The 26,261-nt window shown below is 41.4% G+C and overlaps 1 protein-coding gene across 1 annotated transcript; it reads left to right on the forward strand.

Annotated features, from left to right (window-relative positions):
* The first annotated feature begins 20,751 nt into the window (after positions 1-20,751).
* Positions 20,752-22,281, forward strand: LOC110944520. Its single transcript, XM_022186180.1, has one exon. The coding sequence runs from the start codon at positions 20,752-20,754 to the stop codon at positions 22,279-22,281; it is 1,530 nt and encodes a 509-aa protein (XP_022041872.1).
* The last annotated feature ends 3,980 nt before the right edge of the window (positions 22,282-26,261 follow it).

Below are 26,261 nucleotides of genomic sequence, written 5' to 3' on the forward strand. Positions count from 1 at the left end.
GTCTATCTTAGAGAAATACCTAGCTCCTTGCAATTGATCAAAAAGATCATCAATCCTAGGTAATGGGTATCGGTTCTTAATTGTAACTTTATTCAATTCCCTATAATCGATACACATTCTCATTGATCCATCTTTCTTTTACACAAACAACACTGGTGCACCCCAAGGGGATGAACTAGGTTGTATGAATCCTTTGCTTAGTAATTCATCTAATTGCTTTTTCAATTCTAGCATTTCGGTAGGTGCTAATCGATAAGGTGTCTTAGCTATTGGTGTAGTACCTGGAATTAAATGGATTCTAAACTCTACTTCCCTATCAGGTGGTAAACCAGGTAATTCTTCGGGAAAAACATCTGGGTATTCTGAAACTATAGGGATGTCCTGGAGTTCCTTACTTTTAGTGTTAATGATTACAGAAATCATTGATACGTGGTCGAAAACCGGTGTTCGTTAATGTTTAAGTTCATGTATTTGCTTAACTTTTAATCTCGAATAGCCTACTTTTAATGGGATTTGTGTTTTGCAGGTCTTACGGAGTTTAAGGAGCTATTTGGGAGCTTTACGGAGCACTGGGAGCGAACGGGATCAACCGGGGATGTGAAATGAACAAAACCGGGTTAATCACGAAGATTGGATGGATGTTAATGGATTTAAAATGAATATATTGGAATATGGCATGATAGAGGGCTGAATTACGAGTACGTGGGCGAAAACGGTGAGTAAAACGGAGCTATAACGAAAAAGTTATGAAGAAAACAGTTTTGGCAGAAACTAGCAATTGTAGAGGGCGTCGCCGACGGGTCAACAGGCCGTCGCCGACGGCTTTCCGTTTCTTGTATCGTGAATTTCAAGTTTTGTCGAGTTTGGACGAGTTGTAACGGTTTGAGGAGCCATTTTTCGGGGGTTACGAGTGGTGATCGATAAAAACACCATGGGGGATCATTCAACCTTCAGCTAATCCACCTCTAACACCCACCAACCATTCCATCATCATCATCTTCCAACAACCGAATCACCAAAAAATTACCAATTCACCATCCTAAACCCTAGTTCTCCATCCTTCATTCACACTCACCATTTTCACTCACAAACCCCAATCATCCATCAATTCTCCATCCAAGCAAGCTTCAAAGATGAATTCTTCCGCGTTCCAAACATCCGGTGATCAAGCTTCTGCAACCATGAGCGGCTAATCATCTCGGTTTCACCCCGGTGTAGGTAGTTGTTAATTCTAGGGTTTTGAATTGTTCTTGTTTTAACTTAGTGACAATTTGTATTTGGTTTTTGAAACTCTTGACAATAGTATTACATTTGTTACAAATTCGTGAATTGTCGAGCGATGTTAAAAGTTATGACTTCGCGAAATGGTGATATGTAATTGTACATTGTCATTGTTAGGATTTACTTGTGTTGATTACAAAGTGTCTTTTTGTCCGTTCTTCGGGGCGTTAATAGTTAGTAGCACCTAAGTCACGGTACACTAAATCCGTTAATCAAATGCATTTGAGTTGAAACTAGAACTTGTAGAAATCCTAGGTTAATAATTACCGAAACCGGGTGTGATTCCTTTTTATTATTATCGTTCTAGTAATCATTTTTCTTGCAATCGTTAATTAGTAGTTGTTAATCATTTGCATCAATTCAATTAGTTAAAAATCATATCTCTCCATTAAACAAAAAATACAAAAACACTTTAGCAAGCTTCATAATTGTGACAATTGTTTATAATTCATTCGAATCCATACACAAACCACATACTCTTCGTGGATCGACCCCTTACTACCACTAACACATTGTTAAGGGTAATTTGGGCTTATAAATATTATCTTTGACCGGAGCGCGACACTCCGATCAATCATATACACCATTTCTTGTTTCCTTGAATAATTAGCCAATTTCATTACTGAAATGAATTTCAGTGGCTTCCGAGGTCTATCTCCTGAAATTGATATTACTTCTCCTGTGGGGGTACGGATTTCTACGGAATTCTTATCACACAGGATTCGAGCATGGTTGGTGACTAACCAATCCATTCCTAATACCACATCGAATCCGGCTAAATTCATAGGTAATAGGTTTGCAGAAAACTTTTGACCTAACAATTCTATCTTTCCTTCTTGCAAAACCTTGTCTATATTGACAGAATTTCCATCTGCCGTTTCAACAGTAAAGATCTGCCTAAGGGTAGTTAGAGGTAGGTTAAGAGCTTGGCAGAATGAAGTATTAATAAAACTTTGGTTTGCACCAGAGTCAAATAATAGTTTTGCATAGACGTTATGCACTAAGAACGTACCCGCTATCACGTCTGGAATGAGTTCGGCTTCTTGAGTGGTCAGCTGGAATGCACGCGCATTTTTCTTAGTTACTCCGTCGGCCGTTTTAGTTTTATTGTCTGCTGGTTAGGCTAACTTAGGACATTCAGGTTTGATATGCCCTGTTTCTCCGCAGTTATAACAGATTCTTGTTTTCCTTCGGTAGTCTTCTTCCCGATGTCCTTTTGCCTTGCAGAAGTTGCAAAATATATTGCACTGTCCATAGTGTTTCTTTTTGCAATTTCTGCAGAAAGGAGGTGACGAGTATTGCCCGGTTCCTCTTTTCTTGAATTTATTGCTATTATTACCCACACGAAATCCTTGGGTAATCTTCTGAGCCAATTCCTTCTTGCGATCTTCTTCTCTGGTGCGGACTAGTTCATCGGTTAAGGTATTAGCTAATTCCACAGCATCGTCAATTGTGCGTGGTCTCGCAGCTTTAACGATGTTACGGATTTCTCCGATTAATCCCCAAATATAACGGGAAATGAGTACCGGTTCTGGCGAAGCCAGGGAAGGTACCACTCTCGCATATTCGAAGAATGTCGAAGTATAACCTCGACAGTCTACACCTATCATACGATGGCTCATGAACTTGTTTGCCATTTGTTCCTTCTCGTATTCGGGACAAAATTTTCTTTCGACAAGACTCTTAAATTCTTCCCAATTCATCGCATAGGCCACCCTTCTTCCTTTTGCTTGTAGCACCGTGTTCCACCATTCTAGCGCCCCTTCTTTGAACAAGTTTGACGCATACATCACTTGATCTTCCTCAGCACATTTACTTATTACAATTACTGCCTCGGTTTTCTCTAACCAACGCAGTGTTGCATTTGCCCCTTCATTACCTGCAAATTCTGCGGGTTTACAGGCAAGAAATTCTTTGTAAGTGCAACCAGGTGTTGCAGCTTTCATTCTCTTAGGGAGTGGGGCCTGTTGCGGATCATGATCGTCATGATTGCCACCTCCATTTATGCTGTTACTGCCGTTATCTTCCGGAGTACGTTTACTAGGAATTAATTGTGGTTCGGCAGGTTTCTGAACAGCAGCCACAATTTCTGGAATAGCATTGGCTATCCCTTGAGCAATAAAGTGCTCAATATCTTGTCTAGTTATATATTGATCTTCCTGATTTTGCTCGGACTGATTTACTTCATTAATTGGTTCACTATTAGCGTTTTCCATCTGCTAATTAGCATTAATAGGATTTATTAGTGTCTAATTATTGATATCAAAATCACAGATAAACACATAGATCAGTATAACATGCAAGCATGGCCAAAATTGTCGATGCCTCGACTTCTGTTTTGTTTTATATATTATACCTGCTTCAATACACACTGGTTATCTTACATTGTTTTATTGCCCATTTTATAGAGTTAGTTTTACTATATTAGTTATAATACAAACAAACTTTTCTAAACCCCTCCTATCTTTTGGTTCACTGGCAGTTTCAGTAACGACGCTCCCTCTCGTCGTACTTCCAAGAGATCTGCTCCCCCATTTCCCGGATCCTATTCCCGGTGCCTATCAGTTCTTCACCAAACTGATGCAGTTCAGCTAAATTTTCATAGCTCATTGGCGGATTAGGGATAGGTTCTGGATCGAACTGTGGGAGAAAACTATAAGGACTATTGACTATATTTTGGAATTGCCAGTCATTGGTCCACCATTCCTCCATTTGGCCTAATGGTCGGGTGTGAACTAGTGAGTCTGGAATAGCTGGTCCTAGGTTTATTGGGAGTTGGGCTGTAGCAGGATAAGAGAAGAGATTATCGTTGATAGGCTCTAGTATATCACAATTATCCAATAGGCGGTCTATTTCGTCCTGGAATGTGATTTCTTCAGGCTGTTTAGAGCTTTCTCCGATTTCTATGCCCTTTTGCTTTAGGTCTATCCTTATTTCTGCTGGTTTGGAACTTTCTCCGGTTTCTATTTCTTTTCCCTTGCTCACACTCACAGGATTTTCTATTTTAGGGAGTCTCCTAGGTTTCCTTCTGCGCACTTTTCGCCACCCTACATATCTTCTCCTCTTTTTAGGTTTTGCTTTTTCCAGCGGTGGAGCTTGGAATTCCAGAGGTTCCTCTATGTCAGCAATGTAACCAATGAAGTTGTGGGAGACTTCAATTGGCACAGGATAGAGGTTGAGGTTCTGAAATGCCTCGGATAGCTCACTCATGCTGTGTAGCATATATGCAAAATGCACAAAATGTCAAGTTAAAACTTTGGAACAAAGTTTAACAAATAAACATTTTTTATTGCACACCAATTTGTACAACATAACAGCAAACAGAACATACTCAGATCTATTTATTTATTTACTGGGAAGTACTTATTTCTAGATTTAGAGTTTATAGATTTGCATTTTCTGCTAGAGTAGCGAGCAGATACAGATTTGCCCATTTTTCTTCTAAGTTATTTTCCCCTGGTGGATTATTACTAATTTCCTGAATTTCCGGGTTAAACCTCACTCTCTTGGTTTGGGGTTTCTTTTTCTCTTGACCCTTCCTAATAATCAAATTCCTTTTCTCCGGTGTAAGTGGGTTTTCATAATTTGCCTTACGGACAAAGATTCCTTCCTCTAACTTGACGGGAGATTTGGAGGAAGAGGTTCCTTGTTCTTTAGGTGTACTATCTAATTTGCGGTAGATAGCAGAAATCTTTTGTTTACCCATATTGTAATTTTAACAATTAGTCAGTTAATGCACACATATTCACAGAATGACAATTTAAATTTTCCTATGTACTTAAATTAAAATAGTGAGCTTAATCAGTAAGCTTAAAACAGTGGCTCTGATACCACCTTTTCCTGTCACGGCCCACGACCCGGTTTGACCCGTTTCAGGAGCCGCGGGACAGGAATCCCGTGGTATTTAATTTAAGCGACAGCAGAAGTCTTTTAAAAACAGGATCTTTCAATAATTTAAACTGCCCGTTTTATAACTGAGGGATAAAATCCCATAATTTACAATAATGTGATTTCTCCGGGAAATCTTTATTTTCAAAACATGTTCGTTTATTTATTTACATTGAGCCATGACTTGATGTCGTGGTCACAATCAAATTCAATCCCAATAACAACTAAATAGATAGCGGTAAGTGGGTATCGAACACAGGGAGTTTGTGGAATATGTGTTATCTCGATGTATGTCTAACTTCACTAAAGCAAACTAAATTGAAAGAAAAATAAATTCAAGAGTGGGTTTGATTGGATTGGTTTTTAAAACTAAGAATGCTAATTAATTTGCGAAATGAAAGTTGAGTTTGTAACAATTTGGAGACGAATGACCACCCTAGGTTTCCAGTTTGCTTCAACAATTGTGCTATCATCCACTAGAAAGAACTACATAGACATAGTTCGCGTGTAATTACTTATTGTGATAAAAGGGAACTAAGTACTCAGATTCCTAGAACGTCAGGTTGTTACCCGATGACCAATCAACCCTTACCCAATCCTACTTCTACCCATGATATCTCGATTGCCAACGGCACCAAGAACGTATGGTTTCAAACTAGAATGTCATAAGAATCAACAATTTACAAATAAGCAATCACACACCATGATAAACAAAACATAGATAGAGTTTACCATTCTAGAAATATGGAATCAAAACACAATTGTCTCATACAAACCTTCAACCTAGGATGACCATAAAGAACCTAGCCACTCATAGCTTCAAACAACATCTTAACAAGAGTTTCAATGTTCATATGGATCAAAGCACACCAAACTAATGATTAGGATTGTTTTTAAACCAAGAAAAACAAGCCAAAATCGCCCAAGAAGTGCTCCAAAACGGTTGGGAATGATTGGATTTGAAAGGGCATCATAAATCCGCATTAAAAGGTGGAAGTTACACATTTACGTAGGTCGGCGCCGTAAGCTACGGTGGCCACCGTAGCTTACGGTGGCTTGGAATGGCTTACGATGGCTTTAAACTGTCATACGGTGACAAAAAGTGCCAGTGAGCGCCGTAACCTACGCCAATGGCCGTAGCTTACGGCAGGCTTCAGCCTGAAAACTTGTTTTCAGCATAACTTTTTCGTTTCAACTCCGTTTTCTTCACCGTTTTCGCCTACGTTCTCGTAATTTCGTCCTCTATCATGCTATCCTCTTAATTCTTCAATTCCAAAAATTGATTTTTTCATTTATTTTCCGTGTTCCTTCCATTTTAAGTTCCATTTGCACCTGTACGTCCAAACAACTAGTAGTTACCAAGTTCAAACAATTAAACGTGTAAAGCATGGGATTTTAATCTTTTTAAGGCACTTAAGGGTTGTCCTACGGACCACCCGTCACATCCCCACACTTACCCATTGCTTGTCCCAAGCAACTCATTCACTAACCATTTCAAAACCACAAGCAATCAACATGCAAACCAAGCTAAAATGTACCGTCCTTTTACTAACTTTTTATCATACCACAAGACACACCCCTCACAACAACTCTCGGTGACAAGTAATATTAGCAACATTATGCTAACACGCTCAATGCAAATGTGTGATTGTGCGACAATGAGCTTGTATACAAATCAAGTTTCCTCATATCAAATACCTAGTATGCTTATGAATCAAAAGGACTTACGGGTTATAACGGGGCTATGTGTAAAGGTAGGAAAATGGTGGGATATATATGCAAGAGCTAATTGATTTGACCCGGTTTTTATTTCTACTACTAAACAAAGCAAACATCAACTATATACACAACTTCTCAACATTCTCAACTACTATTGCAACTAAATACTTCTTTTTTTGTATTTTTCTCTTTCTTTTTTTTTTCTTTCTTTTTTTTTCATTTTTTTCATAACACATAAAACTCAACAATATATACAAGAACATCAACAATCACAAACTAAATTCCTAAACCGGGTCGTTTCAATAGGTAAAGTTTTTTTTTTTTTTTTTTTTTTTTTGTAAGAAGTAGGTTTGGGTCACAACCGAATAGTATAAGGCTCAAACATGGCTTTCTAAAGACCAAACCCCCACCCCTCACAATACTAAGCTCATATATGTAACGTATGAGGTCCAACCCCCAATTCCCACACTCTCACACATCTAGACGAGGCTACCTAAAAGTCCTCTATCATTTTCACAAGCATGCTAATCCTAGGCTTCAACAAGAATTCGTACACAAGTTCTATTAACACGATACACACACCGCCACTCAAAACAATGAAAGCGTCATCTTTACTAATCATGTGTGGCTCAAACACTCACCAAGAAATGACTAGAAAGGGGTGTCGGTGTGTCAAGTGAAACAATATCAAGTGCTCAAATTCCGACAATTTTTCGCTTGGTTCATAAATTTTAAAATTCTCAAAAATTTCCCCCCAACCCCACACTTGGGATACATTGTCCCAATGTATAGTTTTGAAGGGATGATCGCTTTTAACCAAGAACATTAGCTTTCGCTAATACTCTCAAATCCCAAATTTCTTTTTGTATTTTTTTATTATTTTTTTTAAAACACACCACCAACTAACACATCCCACCAAACAAACAAACACATCAAAACACCAAAAACTTAAACATGAATATATACAAAGGTGCACAAAATGAGAACAAGACACGACCTGATTAGTAAATCAGCAGTGTTGGTAGTGATGCATCTGCGGTAATCAGACCGGTTCATGAACATCTCTTGGATTCGCCGATATCTCAACGGGGATGTTGCCAAACATCCCCACACTTGAATTATTGCATCTGCGAGGGTTGAAACGTAATAACCTGCCAAAACACAAACACAACACCAAAACAACACCAAACAAAGCAAAACAAAACACAAATACAATACTCTACATCCTCGGGCTGCCTCCCGAGAGCGCTAAGTTTAAAGGTCTTCAGCCAGACCATACCTGATATTCGTTATGGTGGTCTTAATGCACACTTACCCGCAGCATTTCCAACAAATGCCCGGAAATTTACATGCCATCTCCATAGATTTGTCAGTATATTTGGCATGTTAAAGCTGCTCCTACGAGCTTTGCTAGTCCACTTCATGACATATACCTTAATGTCTGGTAGTTTCACCCTTCTCATCTTATTCCTCGAACCCTCTTCCCCACACTTGTTAATTTGAATCATTGATATGGGAAGAGGTTCGGTACACATATCCATCCCATCAGCCTGCTCTACCTCATAATCTGCACACATCATCTGATCTATAAGTGACTCTTCATCAGATAAAGGACTCATTGGTGTGGTATTATCCTCCACAACCTCCTCCTTCATGTGAGAATAATCTCTAATATTGTCAGGTAATGGTGAAAGGCGTTCTTCTATCTCTATCTTCAATTTTAAAGTATGACACTTAGAAACTAAGCAGCTGATTCGGTCTTCATCGGACAGGTTGGGTGTTGCTAAATATTGCTCGGGTTTGGACAAAGTTACTTCCAATACAGCAAGCTCTTTCTCCTCCTCAGTCTCATAAATATAAACACCCTCGGGCTCAGAATATTCTTCGGGATGATATTGTCGATATCCCTGATACGGTCTATAAATGCGCGTATCCATCATTTTTTTATCCCAATACTTCGGGTTTTCCGAATACACCGGGCACACATCATAATCATAAGTGTGATCGCGACCGCAACAAAAACATAGACCATCCATCCTTGCCTCATAATAAACTTCCTCATCTCGATCGTATCCATATGAATAATAGTCATCCTCCATTTCCGATTCATAATCGTCAACGTATGATGGAGGTGGAAGCTGTGAAACATAAGACACCGGCTTTCCATGTGCCCTCCTGTAGTGAGCCTCGTGGCAACCAATACATGGATGTCGTGGACCCCCGCACAATCTACACGTAAATAAGCTGAAATTTGTGTAATGCCCTGTCATCCTGCACAACACAACTCAACTACCAAGTGTAAATCATGAACATAAAAGAAATCTTTTTGGTTTTTTTTTTCAAACTAATACACAAGATAACACACGTTGCGCACTACTCCCCGGCAACGGCGCCAAAATTTGACTTGATGTCGTGGTCACAATCAAATTTAATCCCAATAACAACTAAATAGATAGCGGTAAGTGGGTATCGAATACAGGGAGTTTGTGGAATATGTGCTATCTCGATGTATGTCTAACTTCACTAAAGCAAACTAAATTGAAAGAAAAATAAATTCAAGAGTGGGTTTGATTGGATTGGTTTTTAAAACTAAGAATGCTAATTAATTTGCGAAATGAAAGTTGAGTTTGTAACAATTTGGAGACGAATGACCACCCTAGGTTTCCAGTTTGCTTCAACAATTGTGCTATCATCCACTAGAAAAAACTACATAGACATAGTTCGCGTGTAATTACTTATTATGATAAAAGGGAACTAAGTACTCAGATTCCTAGAACGTCAGGTTGTTACCCGATGACCAATCAACCCTTACCCAATCCTACTTCTACCCATGATATCTCGATTGCCAACGGCACCAAGAACGTATGGTTTCAAACTAAAATGTCATAAGAATCAACAATTTACAAATAAGCAATCACACACCATGATAAACAAAACATAGATAGAGTTTACCATTCTAGAAATATGGAATCAAAACACAATTGTCTCATACAAACCTTCAACCTAGGATGACCATAAAGAACCTAGCAACTCATAGCTTCAAACAACATCTTAACAAGAGTTTCAATGTTCATATGGATCAAAGCACACCAAACTAATGATTAGGATTGTTTTTGAACCAAGAAAAACAAGCCAAAATCGCCCAAGAAGTGCTCCAAAACGGTTGGGAATGATTGGATTTGAAAGGGCATCATAAATCCGCATTAAAAGGTGGAAGTTACACATTTAGGTAGGTCAGCGCCGTAAGCTACGGTGGCCACCGTAGCTTACGGTGGCTTGGAATGGCTTACGGTGGCTTTAAACTGTCATACGGTGACAAAAAGTGCCAGTGAGCGCCGTAAGCTACGCCAATGGCCGTAGCTTACGGCAGGCTTCAGCCTGAAAACTTGTTTTCAGCATAACTTTTTCGTTTCAACTCCGTTTTCTTCACCGTTTTCGCCTACGTTCTCGTAATTTCGTCCTCTATCATGCTATCCTCTTAATTCTTCAATTCCAAAAATTGATTTTTTCATTTATTTTCCGTGTTCCTTCCATTTTAAGTTCCATTTGCACCTGCACGTCCAAACAACTAGTAGTTACCAAGTTTAAACAATTAAACGTGTAAAGCATGGGATTTTAATCTTTTTAAGGCACTTAAGGGTTGTCCTACGGACCACCCGTCAAGCCACTTTTCTAAGCTGGGAGTGCTCCACGGCACTTTTCTTTGCTCATACCAGATCACCTGAAACATGTTTGAAAAAGGTTTTGTCAGCGGGGAAATACTGAGTGAATCATTCATTTTACTGAAAATGACACATTTGTTATAATCTACAGTATTAAAGGGAATTACATTGTTTCTGATATCAAACCAACTACCCACAGTATTTGTCACCCGACTACCCATTGGCTATCTCGTTGTCCAAATGGTGTCTGTGACTGTGGTCAGATCACCCCTTGGCTAACTCGTTGTCCAAGTGTGATGGGAAATAAGTAATGTATACAAAACCCCACATACCGGCTGTAACTTGGTGATTACATAGACTTAATCACTGTAATTATAACTTTAAAAATAACTTGGAGTTTTGTAAAACAGTTGATAAAAAGAGAATGACTCACATTGCAGATTTACGAGCAGAGTATAAGCTTTACTGATTAGCCTTCTAACCTAATTTAAATAACAATGCACACACAAACGGGATTAGTAACTAATTCAGCAGTTACGTCAATTCACGAGATTAAACCCTCGCAACTATTATCAAGTGCGATACTTAACAATTCAATGGATTCACAACGAATGACAGAGCATAGTCCGAATTTGAACAGCACTCAAACATTCAAGTCGAAATCACAATGAATAACAAAGTACAAGCTCAATTTGAGCAGCACTCGGACAATCGTTGGATAGTTATAATCGATCGGATGTTGAATCGTAATAGCGATCGAGTTATTACCCTGATTGCCGCAGCACCTCGTGACCGTGTGTGTTTAATTGTAGTGTAACAGCAATAACTCGACGTACAGACGGAATCTGTGCGACGTTTGAACAACAGAAGCTAAGTGCCAATGTTGGCTATTTATAGTGATTTTTGAGACTCGCTTACGGACCGTATGCCTAACCCCCTTACGGTCCGTAAGCTAAGCAGTCTAATTCATAGGCTGCCTAGCTCGGGTATAGCTTAGGTGACTCAAAAATCCAGCCAATCAGAACATAGCTATGTTTTATTTTAGATAATTGTCAACTAGGGTTTGCCCCCCTTGAGTTTTAGGGGTCCTGATCCTAATTCCAACTGTTCTGAAAATTTTAGGGCTAGTGCAGAATTAATTGGGTGTCTCAATTAGGGTTTTCTTATTGACTAATTATCGTCCTAATTATTGATTTTAGTGGCAGTTGTTACACATACGCCATGTTACTCAAACCATTTACCCAAACCAACCACCTTGTAAATTGTTCATGTATAAATCAGTTGTCAAGTGTTATTGTGTAAACCATAACGAAATGTCTATGTTCAATGTAAACCACCAAATGTGTATATCAATGTCAAAATGTTTATGTTTAATGTAGATCATGTAATGTGTACCCAAAATGTATCATGTATGGTAAGCGAAATGTATCAACTAAACCATATGTAAAATGCACAAAAACAAGGTATTGAAGTAAAACATGGTTTAAATCAACGTTATGTTTTGTGGAACAAATGCATGCTATACTGATACAAACATTTATGCGGTATTGTGAAAATGCATACATCCAAGCCTTGAGACTGTGGCGATAAACCCTTAAACAAATTAAAGGTTTATCTAAGTTATGTATCTCGAATTCGGTCATTCCTTCCAATCCAAACAAACCCAGGATTTCAGGAACGGGAGTTGTCAATTCCTATGGTACCACTACCTACTAACGAATGGCGTGATCAATGTTAATGAATGTATTGTTCCATGTTAAACAAACCAAATGTCATACCAAAACGTAGGCATGTGATGAATAATTGTACTAAGTACGCACACAATGGGCATACATAGCATAAAATGTAGTGTAAAATGATGTACTAAGTACGCACACGATGGGTATACATAGCATAAAAGTCATGTAAATCAATGTACTAGCATGCTCAGTCAACATACATAGCAGAAATGTAATGTAAAACAATGTACTAAGTACGCACACAATGGGCATACATAGCATGGAATGTAATGAAATCATGTACTATAATGTACTAACGAACATAGCAGATATATGATGTGGAGACATGGAAAGCATGAAAGTAACAAGTAGGCACATGTGTTTCACCCCAAAACAGTTTGGAAAACAGTAAATGTGGGGTTCAGTGTACTCACCTGAGATTGCTTTGAAGTTCTTGTATAATAACCAGATGATGCTAGAGATCACGGATATCAAACGGCACCTAATAGGTAGCTATATTAATATACCGGACCAAAATCGGAAGGATCGGATAGTATGCGGGTTCGTAAACCAAATGAGTATGGAGACTCGTGTAATATGGTTTAACAAAGCCTACATACTAAAATGAAACCTAACCTAAGTGCTTGCGACCCATTACGACCCGTTTAGGTAGCTTATGCTATCTTTACGCGTCGTTCGCGTAGAACGCGTTTGGGACGCCTAACATCGTGACCACAAGGTATAACCTCGGAAGGTTACAGCTATGGTCACCTAATGTGTTTGGTCGGATCCTAATGATTGACTAAATGGGTCGGGTTCGAAAGTATAAGCGATGGTTTAGATCGCTTACCTTACGACCCTATATAAGCACTATACTAAAAGTGACGAGCTAAGCATGTTAGAACATGCTTAACTAAGTTTAGAAAACAGGTTTAGCATCAAAACAAACGGCTTTGATGCTCACGAGTAGTTTGGTTACAAAATACGCAAGAATGCGCATTTTGGCCGAAACTACGACTCGTCACTGAGCCTAGATAACGTGGTAATCAGTAGGTATAGTCGCCATGGACTATAACCATCGTGATCATGCTCACGTTATGAAGTTCCAATGAACTTCGTGTTGACCATAGGCTGTCATGCAGAAAGTCAAACAAAACGTTGACTTTCGGACTCAAAAAGCGAATAAAAGAACGAAAGAACACTTACGAAGGGTCCCCGAAAGCTAAACTTGATCCAGGAGCTCAGGTATGAAGCAATAGCAACAACTTAGAGCTCTTTGATCAGTTTTGTGGGTTTTAACACAAATGGTGGGGGGGGGGTATTTATAGGAAAAGCAAAACCGTTAGGATCGTTTCTTGAATATCGTGCCACGATCTCATGCGTACACTTGTCAAGATGTTGTGGTGGCTTATAATGACCTTAACTCTACTAATTGTGAAAGGGCATTGCCCTTTGGGGTGTTTGAAAGGCCAATCTTCAGCCAAAAACAAGTTTCTGCATCTGTAGGGCTGACGCGGCCCGCGTAAGACTTGGACATATCTTACGCGCCCCGCCTGGGACTTCTGATCTGAAACCAACTTTCAGAAATGACAGTTTTGGTCCCTGTTGCATATTTAAGCCATTTCCGACACTTCTAAGGCCCGTAAAGCCAACTTTAAGGCCCTAAAATGATGCCTAAACATTGTGGACATGAAACATGCTCAAAAATATGTCGGATGTTGGTTCGTTTGGCCGTACGATCGCGATGTTCGGTTAATTACGACGGAATGCGCATAAGCGCGAAAAACGATCCAAATGACGCGACGAATGGATTTTTCTCATGCCAAACACCAAGGCATAATATGAGGATGCTTACATAAATTTTTGGATGTCCGGATGTATTCATAACGTAAGTTATGCGAGAAAATGCAAACTTGTGCACTTTTTGACACTTTTAGCCCCTGAATGATCCAAAAGTTTGTTTTAGCATACCAAACCCCTCAAAGCCTATTTCTAAGCTATGTAAAGGATATTTATGGTATGTTTAACTTATGGACATGTTCTGGAATGTTTGTTACAGTTCAAATTGGCATACTTTCGCAGTTTGTCAAGTTTAGTCCCTGTAGGCGAATTAACTTGTTTTTGCCATACCAAAGCCTTCAAAACTTATTTCTAAGTTATGTAAAGGTTATTTAAGGTATGTTGAGTATATGTCGATGTTTCGGAGTATTTGTCACATTAAACTGAGTACGTTTACGCGCCAGTTCGCGTATAATTCTCTAGAAAGCGATGTAGAGTTTGAAATTGAACAAAAGTCAAAACATGAAAAATGTAAAACACAACCAAACAAACATTGGGATAAAATAACATTGTTTTATTGATAACTGAACTGTTCACAATGATTTCAAGCACAAATGTTACAGTCTCCCCTACTTGTGGAAATTTCGTCCCGAAATTTATTTAGAGGAAACTCGTGGAAAAAGATGCGGATATTTTGCCTTCATTTGATCTTCGCGTTCCCATGTAAACTCGGGTCCACGTTTAGATTCCCAGCGAACCTTGACCAAAGGAATGCGCTTGCGTTTTAGCCACTTGACTTCACGTTCCATGATTTCTACCGGTTTCTCAACAAATTTCAGTGTTTTATCAACACAAATTTCGTCAAGCGGTATGTGGAGGTTCTCATCAGCTAAACACCTCTTGAGATTGGACACGTGAAAGGTTGGATGAACATTTCCAAGTTCAGGAGGTAACTCAAGTCTGTAGGCTACCTTACCGATTCTTTCAACGATCTTGAATGGTCCAACGTATCTAGGTGCAAGTTTTCCTTTCTTTCCAAATCTGATCACACCTTTCCAAGGTGAGACCTTAAGTAATACACGATCACCGACTTGAAAATCCAAGGGCTTGCGTTTTAGGTCCGCGTAACTCTTTTGACGGCTTCTAGCTGTCTGAAGGTTATCACGAACTTTCTTAACCTTATCTGTTGTCTCTAAAATGAGGGCAGGTCCAGTAAGCTGAGCCTCGCCGATCTCATTCCAGCAGACTGGTGAACGACATTTTCGACCATAGAGAGCCTCGAAAGGAGCCATGTTGATGCTGGAGTGATAACTGTTGTTGTAGGAGAATTCAATCAACGGAAGATGTGAATCCCAACTACCACCAAAATCGATCACACAAGCTCTAAGCATATCCTCCAGTGTCTGGATTGTTCTTTCAGATTGACCATCCGTTTGCGGATGATAAGCTGTGCTCAGATTGAGTTGGGACCCCATAGCAGATTGCATGGTTCTCCAAAAATGAGAAGTGAAACGAGCATCTCTGTCAGAAATGATGTTCAAAGGAACACCATGTCGAGCTTGAAAGACCGTGTCGTCCCGATCAGTCAAAAACCCAATTAAACCTAGGTAGCTAGGGTAAGTCGGGTATCGTATCCACGAAGAGCTTATGGTCAGTATCGCACGACCCGTTCGACTAGTTAGACTATTTACAAACAATGTACAACGTGATTATGAAGTTTGCTAATTTTATTTGCTCAATTGATTTGAAAATAAATCGGAGTGAACCAACAATGGGTATTATCTAAAACACTTTTGATTAACTAAAATTGCAACTAAAATACTAACTAGAAAGTTGAAACAAGAAATGAGAATACGGATCACACCCGGTTCGATAATTGCAAGACCTAGGGTTCCTACATGTTTTAACTTGATTCAATTGCATATAGTGATTAACGGATTACTATCACGAAGCTTAGGTGCCAATTGCTATCAACGTCATAGACAACGGACCGTAATGCACTTCGTTGCCTCGGACATGTAAATCCTAACCTACGATAAGGCATAAGTGCACAAATTCATTTCGCAAAGTCATAACTTTTAACATCGTTCGACAATTTACGAATACAATTCAAATGCACGACAATTATCATAAGTTTCAAATACTAAACAATTTGTCACAAAACCAAATTAAAATACAAATGTATAAACCCTAGAAATCTTACAATAATCTACACCGGGGTGAATCCGAAGAGGCTAGCCGTTCATCGCGTTCAAAGTCATCAACACCCCATACTCTTTTTCTTGATTTGCCTGCAAAATAGTCAAAACTGTAACTCCTCGTGCGACCTCCCTGCCCTGAAGTTGTTCGTTGCGTTTCACGTAACCGTCCCACCAAAAATGTCTCTCTCCCCAATCAAAAAAGTCCCCTCCTTATCATGTTTCTCATATGCTTTTTTCTAAAATCCACGAGCCTAATTGAAAAAATTAAGAATCAATTTTTGGATGTTGAAAAGTAACAATCATCACATGTGTTATCAGCCCAAGTCCATGTGACTTTCCTGTTTTTGTCGGCTACCCCCAATAACCGTCCAACATGATGATGTCCACTTCTTTGTGTGTGGCGGCCCAATCCAAGGGAAATGAAGTGCAAAAGTCTACGAGCCCACTTGTGATGATGATTCAATGTTTTGTTCAAACAATGATAACCTCCTTTTAATTGTTGCCATCCAAGAAGTCAACAACACAGCTGCCAAGTTCCTTTTATTTGATGTAATGATTCCTTGTCACGTGTGTATATGGATTGTGATACTCCCAAAGAAAGTTGTTCACAAGAAAGTAATAATGATGATGATTATGTTGTTGACCAACCGGCCGCCAAACATGCCCCATTCACAATCCCTTCACTTTTAATCCTTCACAGTTGCAAACATGCAATCAACCTCACTTATCCATCTCGCACGTTCAGCTTCATCTCTAACCCAATTAACTTTCCCGAATTAAGCAAATTAACGTGCACAATCACAATTTCTTGTAGTTATTTTATTCGACACGTATAATTACTTAGAACCGAATAAAACACACAAGTTAAACACTTTAACGCTCAGTTTTCACTCTCTACATCACATCCCCACACTTGTCGTTTGCTTGCCCTCAAGCAAATATGTTTTTCACTTTCACGTGGGTCGAACAAGAAACACACTTCCCATTCTTGAGACGTAAGTTAAGGTCTAAAGTAATACCTGGTTCAAACTTTTTACAATTTACGAAATATCTAACGGTAAAGTGAATAATCACATATAAAATGGTTATCCAAGATTAACCTGCCCTTGAAACCAATAAATCATGCACATCCCTCACAATGTTCTTTCCACTCGGTTTAAAATTTGCTAATTAGATAATGAACTAGCACTTTTTAAGTAATCACTCAAAACCGATTAGAACATGTACCCGCATATGCTTGCAACTCAATCATTCTCCACCACCGAACACGAATACTAAGCACAAGTCAAAAGGGCTTTGAAGGGTTGTAACGGGGCTAGGCTAAAGGTGTGGAATAGGATGTTTGAAAGTGGCTAAGGTGACAAAAATTCGATTTTTTTATTATAAACAACTAATCTAAACAAAACTAAACTATAAACATCAACTACAAGGCAATAATTTTAGCCTTTTATTCAACAACTACTAACTTCATATTTTTGTATTTTTCTTAACGATTTTTTTTTTGTCTTTTTCACAACTTTTCTGCATTTTTTTTTTTGCAAACCACACTATACAAACACAATTTTTTTTTTTTTTTTTTGCAAAATGTAAAGCACAACTATACAAATAAATAGACCTACAATCGAATTTTCATCACACGGGTTTAAAAGAAAAAGGGTTAAGGTTATGGGCTAAAGGGTTGTCAAACGAAAGGTTTAGGCTCAAAGTGGGCGACTAGGGGATTTATTTGGGTAAGGATGGATAAATGGTTTTAAAAGAAAAGGTTTACCTAATGCCTTAATCATTCTCATGCTTGTATTCGGTCTATGGTCTCAAACGTATCAAAAGATGCAAGTTCTACAATACATGACTAATGGTCCACTCAAACAAAGAAAAGGTTTACCTAATGCCTTAATCATTCTCATGCTTGTATTCGGTCTATGGTCTCAAACGTATCAAAAGATGCAAGTTCTACAATACATGACTAATAAAAGAACGAAAGAACACTTACGAAGGGTCCCCGAAAGCTAAACTTGATCCAGGAGCTCAGGTATGAAGCAATAGCAACAGCTTAGAGCTCTTTGATCAGTTTTGTGGGTTTTTACACAAATGGGGGGGGTATTTATAGGAAAAGCAAAACCGTTAGGATTGTTTCTTGAATATCATGCCACGATCTCATGCGTACACTTGTCAAGATGTTGTGGTGGCTTATAATGACCTTAACTCTACTGATTGTGAAAGGGCATTGCCCTTTGGGGTGTTTGAAAGGCCAATCTTCAGCCAAAAACAAGTTTCTGCATCTGCAGGGCTGACGCGGCCCGCGTAAGACTTGGACATAGTCTTACGCGCCCCGCCTGGGACTTCTGATCTGAAACCAACTTTCAGAAATGACAGTTTTGGTCCCTGTTGCATATTTAAGCCATTTCCGACACTTCTAAGGCCCGTAAAGCCAACTTTAAGGCCCTAAAATGATGCCTAAACATTGTGGACACAAAACATGCTCAAAAATATGTCGGATGTTGGTTCGTTTGGCCGTACGATCGCGATGTTCGGTTAATTACGACGGGATGCGCATAAGCGCGAAAAACGATCCAAATGACGCGACGAATGGATTTTTCTCATGCCAAACACCAAGGAATAATATAAGGATGCTTAAATAAATTTTTGGATGTCTGGATGTATTCAGAACGTAAGTTATGCGCGAAAGTGCAAACTTGTGCACTTTTTGACACTTTTAGCCCCTGAATGATCCAAAAGTTTGTTTTAGCATACCAAACCCCTCAAAGCCTATTTCTAAGCTATGTAAAGGATATTTATGGTATGTTTAACTTATGGACATGTTCCGGAATGTTTGTTGCAGTTCAAATTGGCATACTTTCGCAGTTTGTCAAGTTTAGTCCCTGTAGGCGAATTAACTTGTTTTTGCCATACCAAAGCCTTCAAAACTTATTTCTAAGTTATGTAAAGGTTATTTAAGGTATGTTGAGTATATGTCGATGTTCCGGAGTATTTGTCGCATTAAACTGAGTACGTTTACGCACCAGTTTGCGTATAATTCTCCAGAAAGCGATGTAGAGTTTGAAATTGAACAAAAGTCAAAACATGAAAAATGTAAAACACAACCAAACAAACATTGGGATAAAATAACATTGTTTTATTGATAACTGAACTGTTCACAATGATTACAAGCACAAATGTTACACCCCTCGACCCGTCGTCATTACCGGTATTATCGGCCATTATGAAACGGAGTATGTCTTCATTGACCCAGGAAGTACAACTGATATCATCTATGAGCAATGTTTTAATCAGTTTGATGAGGATGATAAAGCGAGACTTGAGCCAGTTGATTACCCACTGTCTGGATTTTGCAACGAAATGGTCTTCCCGCTAGGCCAAATTAGCTTCCCCGTCACGCTCTCTGACGGGAAGCATTCAAGAACAACAAATGTAAACTTCATGGTGATGCCTGTCAAATCAAGGCATGATGTGTTGATTGGGAGAGAAACCCAAGGCGAGCTAAACATGGTAACTTCCACACCCCACTCAGCGATAGGGTTTCCAACCAAGACGGGGGTGGCGATTATTTATGCCAAGAAAGAAGTGATGTCAACAGAAGAGATGCGCCCAACAAAAGCGGCGAACGTTTCAACAACCGAGCCAGAGAAATGGGTGTTAAACCGCAAGTACCCAGAGCAAACGGTGACGATAGGCCACGCAATCTCACCAGATATCAGAACGCATCTAAAGCAACTCCTATTCAAGAATATGGATATCTTCGCCTGGACCCCGACAGACATGACCGGTGTCCCGCGCGACATTACCGAGCATTGTTTAAACACCTACCCCTCTGTTGAACCGAAGGTCCAAAGAAGGCGCAGCTTAGGGGCAGACAAAACCAAAGCAATGAATGAGCAAGTATACGAACTGCTCAAAGCTGGAATCCTGCGAGAAGTACGTTATCAAAGTTGGGTCGCGAACCCAGTAATGGTGGAGAAGTCTAGTGGAGGATGGCGAATGTGCGTTGATTATACTGATCTCAACAAGGCATGCCCTAAAGATTGCTACTCTTTGCCTGAGATCGACAAGAAGATAGACTCCCTCGCACCATACAGATGGAAATGCTTCTTAGATTGCTACAAGGGATACCATCAGGTTCAAATGAAACTTGAAGACGAAGACAAGACAGCTTTCCGGACCGATCTCGAGATCTTCTGTTATACAAAGATGCCATTCATTCTCAAAAACGTTGGCGCCACGTATCAGCGCCTAATGGACAAGACCTTCGCCGGTGACATTGGGAAGCACATCGAAATTTACATCGACGATCTTATGGTAAAAAGTCCTGAAGAGGACCAAATGTTGAAGGACATCGAGAAAATGTTCAACTCATTGAGAAGCGTGAATATGAAATTGAATCCGACCAAATGTTCTTTTGGTATGGTGGAAGGAAAATTCCTGGGCTTCATAGTCACAAATGGCGGATTTAAGGTGAATCCAGAAAAGGTCCAAGCAATAGAATGAATGCCATCACCAAGAACAATCAAAGAGATGCAAAGGTTGGCCGACCGCTTAGCCGCGCTTAACTGCTTCATGTCAAATCACGCCGCGAAGTCATACCCTTTCATCAGCACTCTGCGCAACTGTGTGAAAAAACAAGAGTTCAGGTGGACGCCTGAAGCAAAGAGTGCTTTTCAGCAAATGAAGGAGTGTTTGATCGAACTCCCAACCCTGACTGCATCGTTCGAAAAGGAGCCGCTCATCTTGTACTTGTCATCATCAGACAAGGCAGTGGGTTCGGTATTGCTTGTAGAAAGAAATGGAGTTCAGACTCCAATCTATTATGTCAGTAGAATGCTCACAGATCCAGAAACGAGATATTCAACGATGGAGAAGCTGGTACTGGCACTGCTACATGCCTCCAGAAGGCTGCGCCGATACTTCACAAGCCACGTCATCACCGTACTCACCAATTTCCACATTGGGACGATATTGCAGAAACCGGAGACATCTTGGCGATTAGCAAAGTGGGCGATCGAGCTGGGGGGCCACAACAATTTGTATAGGCCGCGCCCAGCCATTAAGGGTCAAGTCCTTGCAGACTTTATCACAGAAGTCCCAGCGGAAAAAATCAAAGATTGCGATATTGTCGAAATTCCCATGAAAGATACATCTGATGAGTTATGGTTGCTATACACAGATGGGGCCTCAAACGAGGACGGCGCAGGAGCCGGATTGCGCCTTGTGAGCCCTGAAAAACATGAATTTACGTACGCCATCAGGTTGGATTTTAAGAATACCAACAACGAAGCAGAGTACGAGGCATTTCTGGCAGGCTTACGCCTCGCCATAAAAATGGGAGCTAAAAATCTGCAAGCGCACGTTGATTCACTTTTGATCGCCAGTCAAGTCAACGGAATCTATGATGCAAGAGGCGACGTTATGGCCTTATATTTGGATCAGGCAAAAGAACTGCTTCAGAAATTCAAGTCATACAAGGTAGTACACATCAATCGGTCCGAAAACAAACCAGCAGACGCCTTAAGCAAGCTTGCTTCAACTTCCTTTCAATATCTCGCAAAAGAGGTAAGGATTGAAGTACTCAAAAACCCATCAGTCCTGCTGCGCCAGGTAAATGTGATCGAAATAGGGCAGCCATCCTGGATGACCCCTATAATCCAGTATCTGCAGGAAGGGATACTCCCGGAGAACAAAGCAGAGGCAAGAAAGATTCAAAACAAGGCCCTGCATTATGAGATGAATGGTGGTATTCTATACCGAAAGTCCTTCTTGGGGCCCTTATTGCGCTGCGTGGACCCCCAAGACGCGAACTACTTGATCAGAGAGATCCATGAAGGGATCTGTGGCATCCATGCAGGACCGCGCATGGTTGTCGCGAAGATTATGAACGCTGGATATTATTGGCCAGGGATGCATGTCGATGCCCTGAAGGAGCTGCGCAAATGCGACTCTTGTCAGCGGCATTCTCCAAAGACCCTGCGCACAAAAAATGATCTCATCCCAGTGTCCACTGCTTCGCCTTTTCAACAGTGAGGGATTGATATGGTGGGACCTTTCCCAGACGCTCCGGGAGCCGTAAAGTTTATAATCGTGGCCGTTGACTATTTCACCAAGTGGGTGGAGGCCAAGGCTCTCGCTTCAACCACTGCAATGATGGTGCGCAAGTTTATCTGGGAGCACATCATCTGCAGATTTGGTCTTCTACTCAAAATCGTCACAGACAACGGTACCAATTTTGCTTCTGAGGATCTTCAAAATTGGATGAAGGAAATGAAGATCGAGCATACCTTCTCGTCCATTGCGCATCCTCAAGGCAACGGTCAAGTGGAAAGCGTCAACAAAAGTATCGTCGAGGGGATAAAAGCCCGACTGGGCACAAAGAGAAGAGGCTGGGTAGATGAGCTCCCAAGCATCCTGTGGGCTCATCGAACCATGCCGAAGACAAGCACCGGCGAAACTCCTTTCAGCCTAGTACACGGCTCGGAGGCAGTTATCCCGGCGGAAGTTGGACTCCCCTCACCGCGCTTGACAGCAGTCAACACGGTTGATAATGAAGCAGAGCGCCGTCTCGATTTGGATCTCCTGGAAGAAAGACGCGAGATTGCGCGTATTAAAGAAGCGAAATACAAAACACAACTGGAAAGGTACTACAATGCGAGAGTCCGCATTTGTACCTTCACTCCAGGAGAATACATTTTCCGAGACAACGAAGCTTCGAACGCCGAACGCCCAGGAAAACTAGCACCCAAATGGGAAGGCCCATACTTGGTTCACGAAGTGCTAGGAAAGGGGGCATACAAATTGCGAACATTGGATGGACACATCATCACGCGCACATGGAATGCGCAACAATTGCGTAAGTGCTATATGTAACTACTCTAGGCCATGCGCCATTTCTCTCATGTTGGCCCCGCGCCTACTTAATTTCCTATGTTGACTAAACGCCCTTTATGTTATTTATCCGCAATATATGATTGGCCTAAGCGCCTGTTTCCCAATTAATGAAAACATACGACATGTTTTCTATCATATTGCTTCTTGAGTTACAAATGCATGTTAAACTTTTGATTAGCACGAAAACACTTCAGTGAATTACAAGCTCTTGAGTTTATGCATACAAGGTCCTCCGCGAACATAGCGCGAGACCGAGCAGTTACACTCACACAAGAGCTACACTTACATTTATTCGCGCTAACTTAACCAAAGTTTCTAACAACAGTGCAATAATTGTAACAAGACAGAATAAACATAAAAATCATATTCAAATAAGCGCAAACGCGCAACGGTTACATAAAGCCTTTCATTCATTTGATCTAAGTGAAGCGCGACCGCGCGACATGACATATTCAAAAACTAAACAAAATTACAAGGCACAAAGCCTTCAGCACCATCTATTCGGGTTGATCACCATCTCCGCCGTCATCACCACCTTCACCATCATCGCCCGTCGGCTCCTCCTCATCAGATACCTCAACCATCTCTGGTGGGTCCAGGATAGCCTTAAGGCGAGCACACCAGTCAGCATGCTCCAGAGCCTTCGTGATCAAATCCATCACAGGCAAAGCTAGATGATCATATGCATGTTCAGCACGAGTCAACGCCGCATTCGCCTCATCAGCCACCGAGCAATGACTCGTGTCAAACTCTTGACCAAAAATCTCTTCAGCATGCTGCGCACACTCAAGATAACCTCCACAGTGACAACCGCGCGCGAGGCATCTATGAGAGCAGCAACTGTTCCATCTAGCTCCCCTGCATTCAAGATGGAGTTGGCCACCTACAACAAGAAAGGGGGAAGAGAATCAGAAACTGTTTTCTAGTAAATAAAACACAAGTCAATGAGAAAAGTACCAACACTAATCCCCTGGCACGCAGCCATTCCGCCTCTAAAGCCAGGGTATCAACGATGCCCTAGACCTCAGCATAATTGTTTTGAGCCACGTTAAGGGCGGAAGAGCTAATGGAGCGGGCCTCCTCGGCCTTCCGCTTGGCTTCCTCGGCAGTAGCGGCTTTGGACTTCTCAGCTTCAAGATCAATCTCCAAGGACTCACTTTTCTCAACCTGCTCTTGCAGGCGACGCTTCAATTCAACGATTTCAACGTCCTTGGCAGCTAGATCTCTATCCTTGCCAAAAATTTGCGCTTTAAGCTCAGCCTATAAAAGGCAAAAGAGTTAGAAAATTTTTTACAAACTAAAACATGAGCAAGAAGGGACAGTAACATACCTCAGCCTGCTCCTTCGCAGCTTGCGCATCTCCCACCTTCTTCTTCAAATTTGTAACTTGACCCTCAAGTTCGGTGATCTTAGCGCAAGCCGCATACATGCGCTCGTTATCCTTCGCGCAAATGGCCTTCCAGTCGGCACGCTCCTTTGAAAGGAGTTCTTCAGCGGCGCGGAGTTTGCCTTTAAGGCCTTCACGGCCCCACTCCTCAGCCTTGTTGTCTGTTTCAAACTTCGCCTTCTCCTCGTCAAAGGCGGCCTTCGATTTCTCGAAATTCTTCACATGCCTCAGCAACCGCTCACGATATTTCTCCCACTCTTCCCTTTCCCTAACCATGGTCCGCCACTCGTGGACGATCTGATGGTTAACAGCCCGAGTGTTGGCTTCACCAACAACATAAGCATGATAGAGCGCGCTGTGGGTTCGCTCCCTTTGACGGTTAACCTCACCAGGAGGAATGGAATTAAGAAGCCAATCACGGCAGGGCGCGAACTCCAGGAAAGTATCCTTCTGTTTCAAACCCCATGGCGGTTGGTGCAGCGCGTCTCCCCGACTCTCCTCAGTATAAGACTTGTAATAAACATCTCCTAAAGTATCCATAGGACCTATAGGAGAGTGAGGCATTGCACCTTGCTTTCCCGCGCCAACTTGGCCAGCAGCAAAACCAGCGCTTGCACCACCAGCAGCAGCAGTCTGTTCCTTAGTCGCTGGACCAGTTTCCCCAGCAGAAGTTACCTACGCAGTTTGAACGGGGGCGTCGGTCGGCGAGGGCTCAACAGGTTTTTCCACCTCCAGGCCTTTCCCCTTCTCAAGGATGGGCTGGTCAAGCCCAGTAATACGAGTTGGCCCCGTACCCTGCGCCTTCTCAACAGGGATGGTGGCGGCAATCTCAGGCTCCTTGGGCCCAGTAGGAGGCTTCTCAGCAGCCTTCTTTCTCTCAACCTCTTTTTCCTTAACAGGCTTCTCAGCAGCCTTCTGTTTCTCCTTCTCAGATTGAGGAGCCGTGAAAGGTTTGATGGTAACCTTGGTAACCCTGGGCCTTTTCAGCGTCGGCTCTGAGGGCTCTGTGATAGTGACACCCTTCTTCTCAGGGGTCTTCTTTTCAGCCTCTACAGAGGTAGAATGTTAGAAAGGAGAACAAAAAGAGTGCAAGAAAGCAAAATACTAACCAGGAGAGAATTTGTAAAGAGAGCGCAAGTTGCTCCTCTTTCCAATCAAAGGAGCACCACCAGGCTTCGACAACACGGAGGCCCCAAGCGCAGCCTCCCTGCTCCTCTTCCTTATCAGCTTCACCACAGGCTCTTCCTCCACCTCTTCTTCTTCATCCCCTTCTTCATGCGCAGCAGAAGACGGGGTGGCCCCAGCATCCGGGTTGCGAGAACCCGCGCTCCCAGAGCTCTTCGAACCTGCAGCTCCAGCTTTCTACTCGCCTATGCGCGACAAACCCTCAAGTGAGTCACTTATAATAACATAACCCTCTAAGCTACTTTGTCGAAGGCGGAAGGTACCTTTATCAGCAACTCCAGAGGTTGTGCGGCTACTACCGCCCTTCTTGCTGGTAACATCAGCATCCAAGTTGATAACCTTCTTCTTCTTCGGTTTCTTTTTCTTCTCCTCCGGTCAATACCCAAGTCCCGTAGCACACCTGCAAAGATGGTAGACCAAGGACTTAACTCACCGTTGGAGGATCCGACAGACTCCTCGCTGGAGAGATAAACAATCTCTTTCCCAGCAAAAGTCAAAGCGCGCAGAGGACGAGGTCTAGGAATATGCGCACCTTCAGTAGAGGTGG

This window comes from Helianthus annuus, chromosome 6 (genome assembly GCF_002127325.2).
Source record: "Helianthus annuus cultivar XRQ/B chromosome 6, HanXRQr2.0-SUNRISE, whole genome shotgun sequence".
In the NCBI taxonomy this organism is placed as follows: domain Eukaryota; kingdom Viridiplantae; phylum Streptophyta; class Magnoliopsida; order Asterales; family Asteraceae; genus Helianthus; species Helianthus annuus.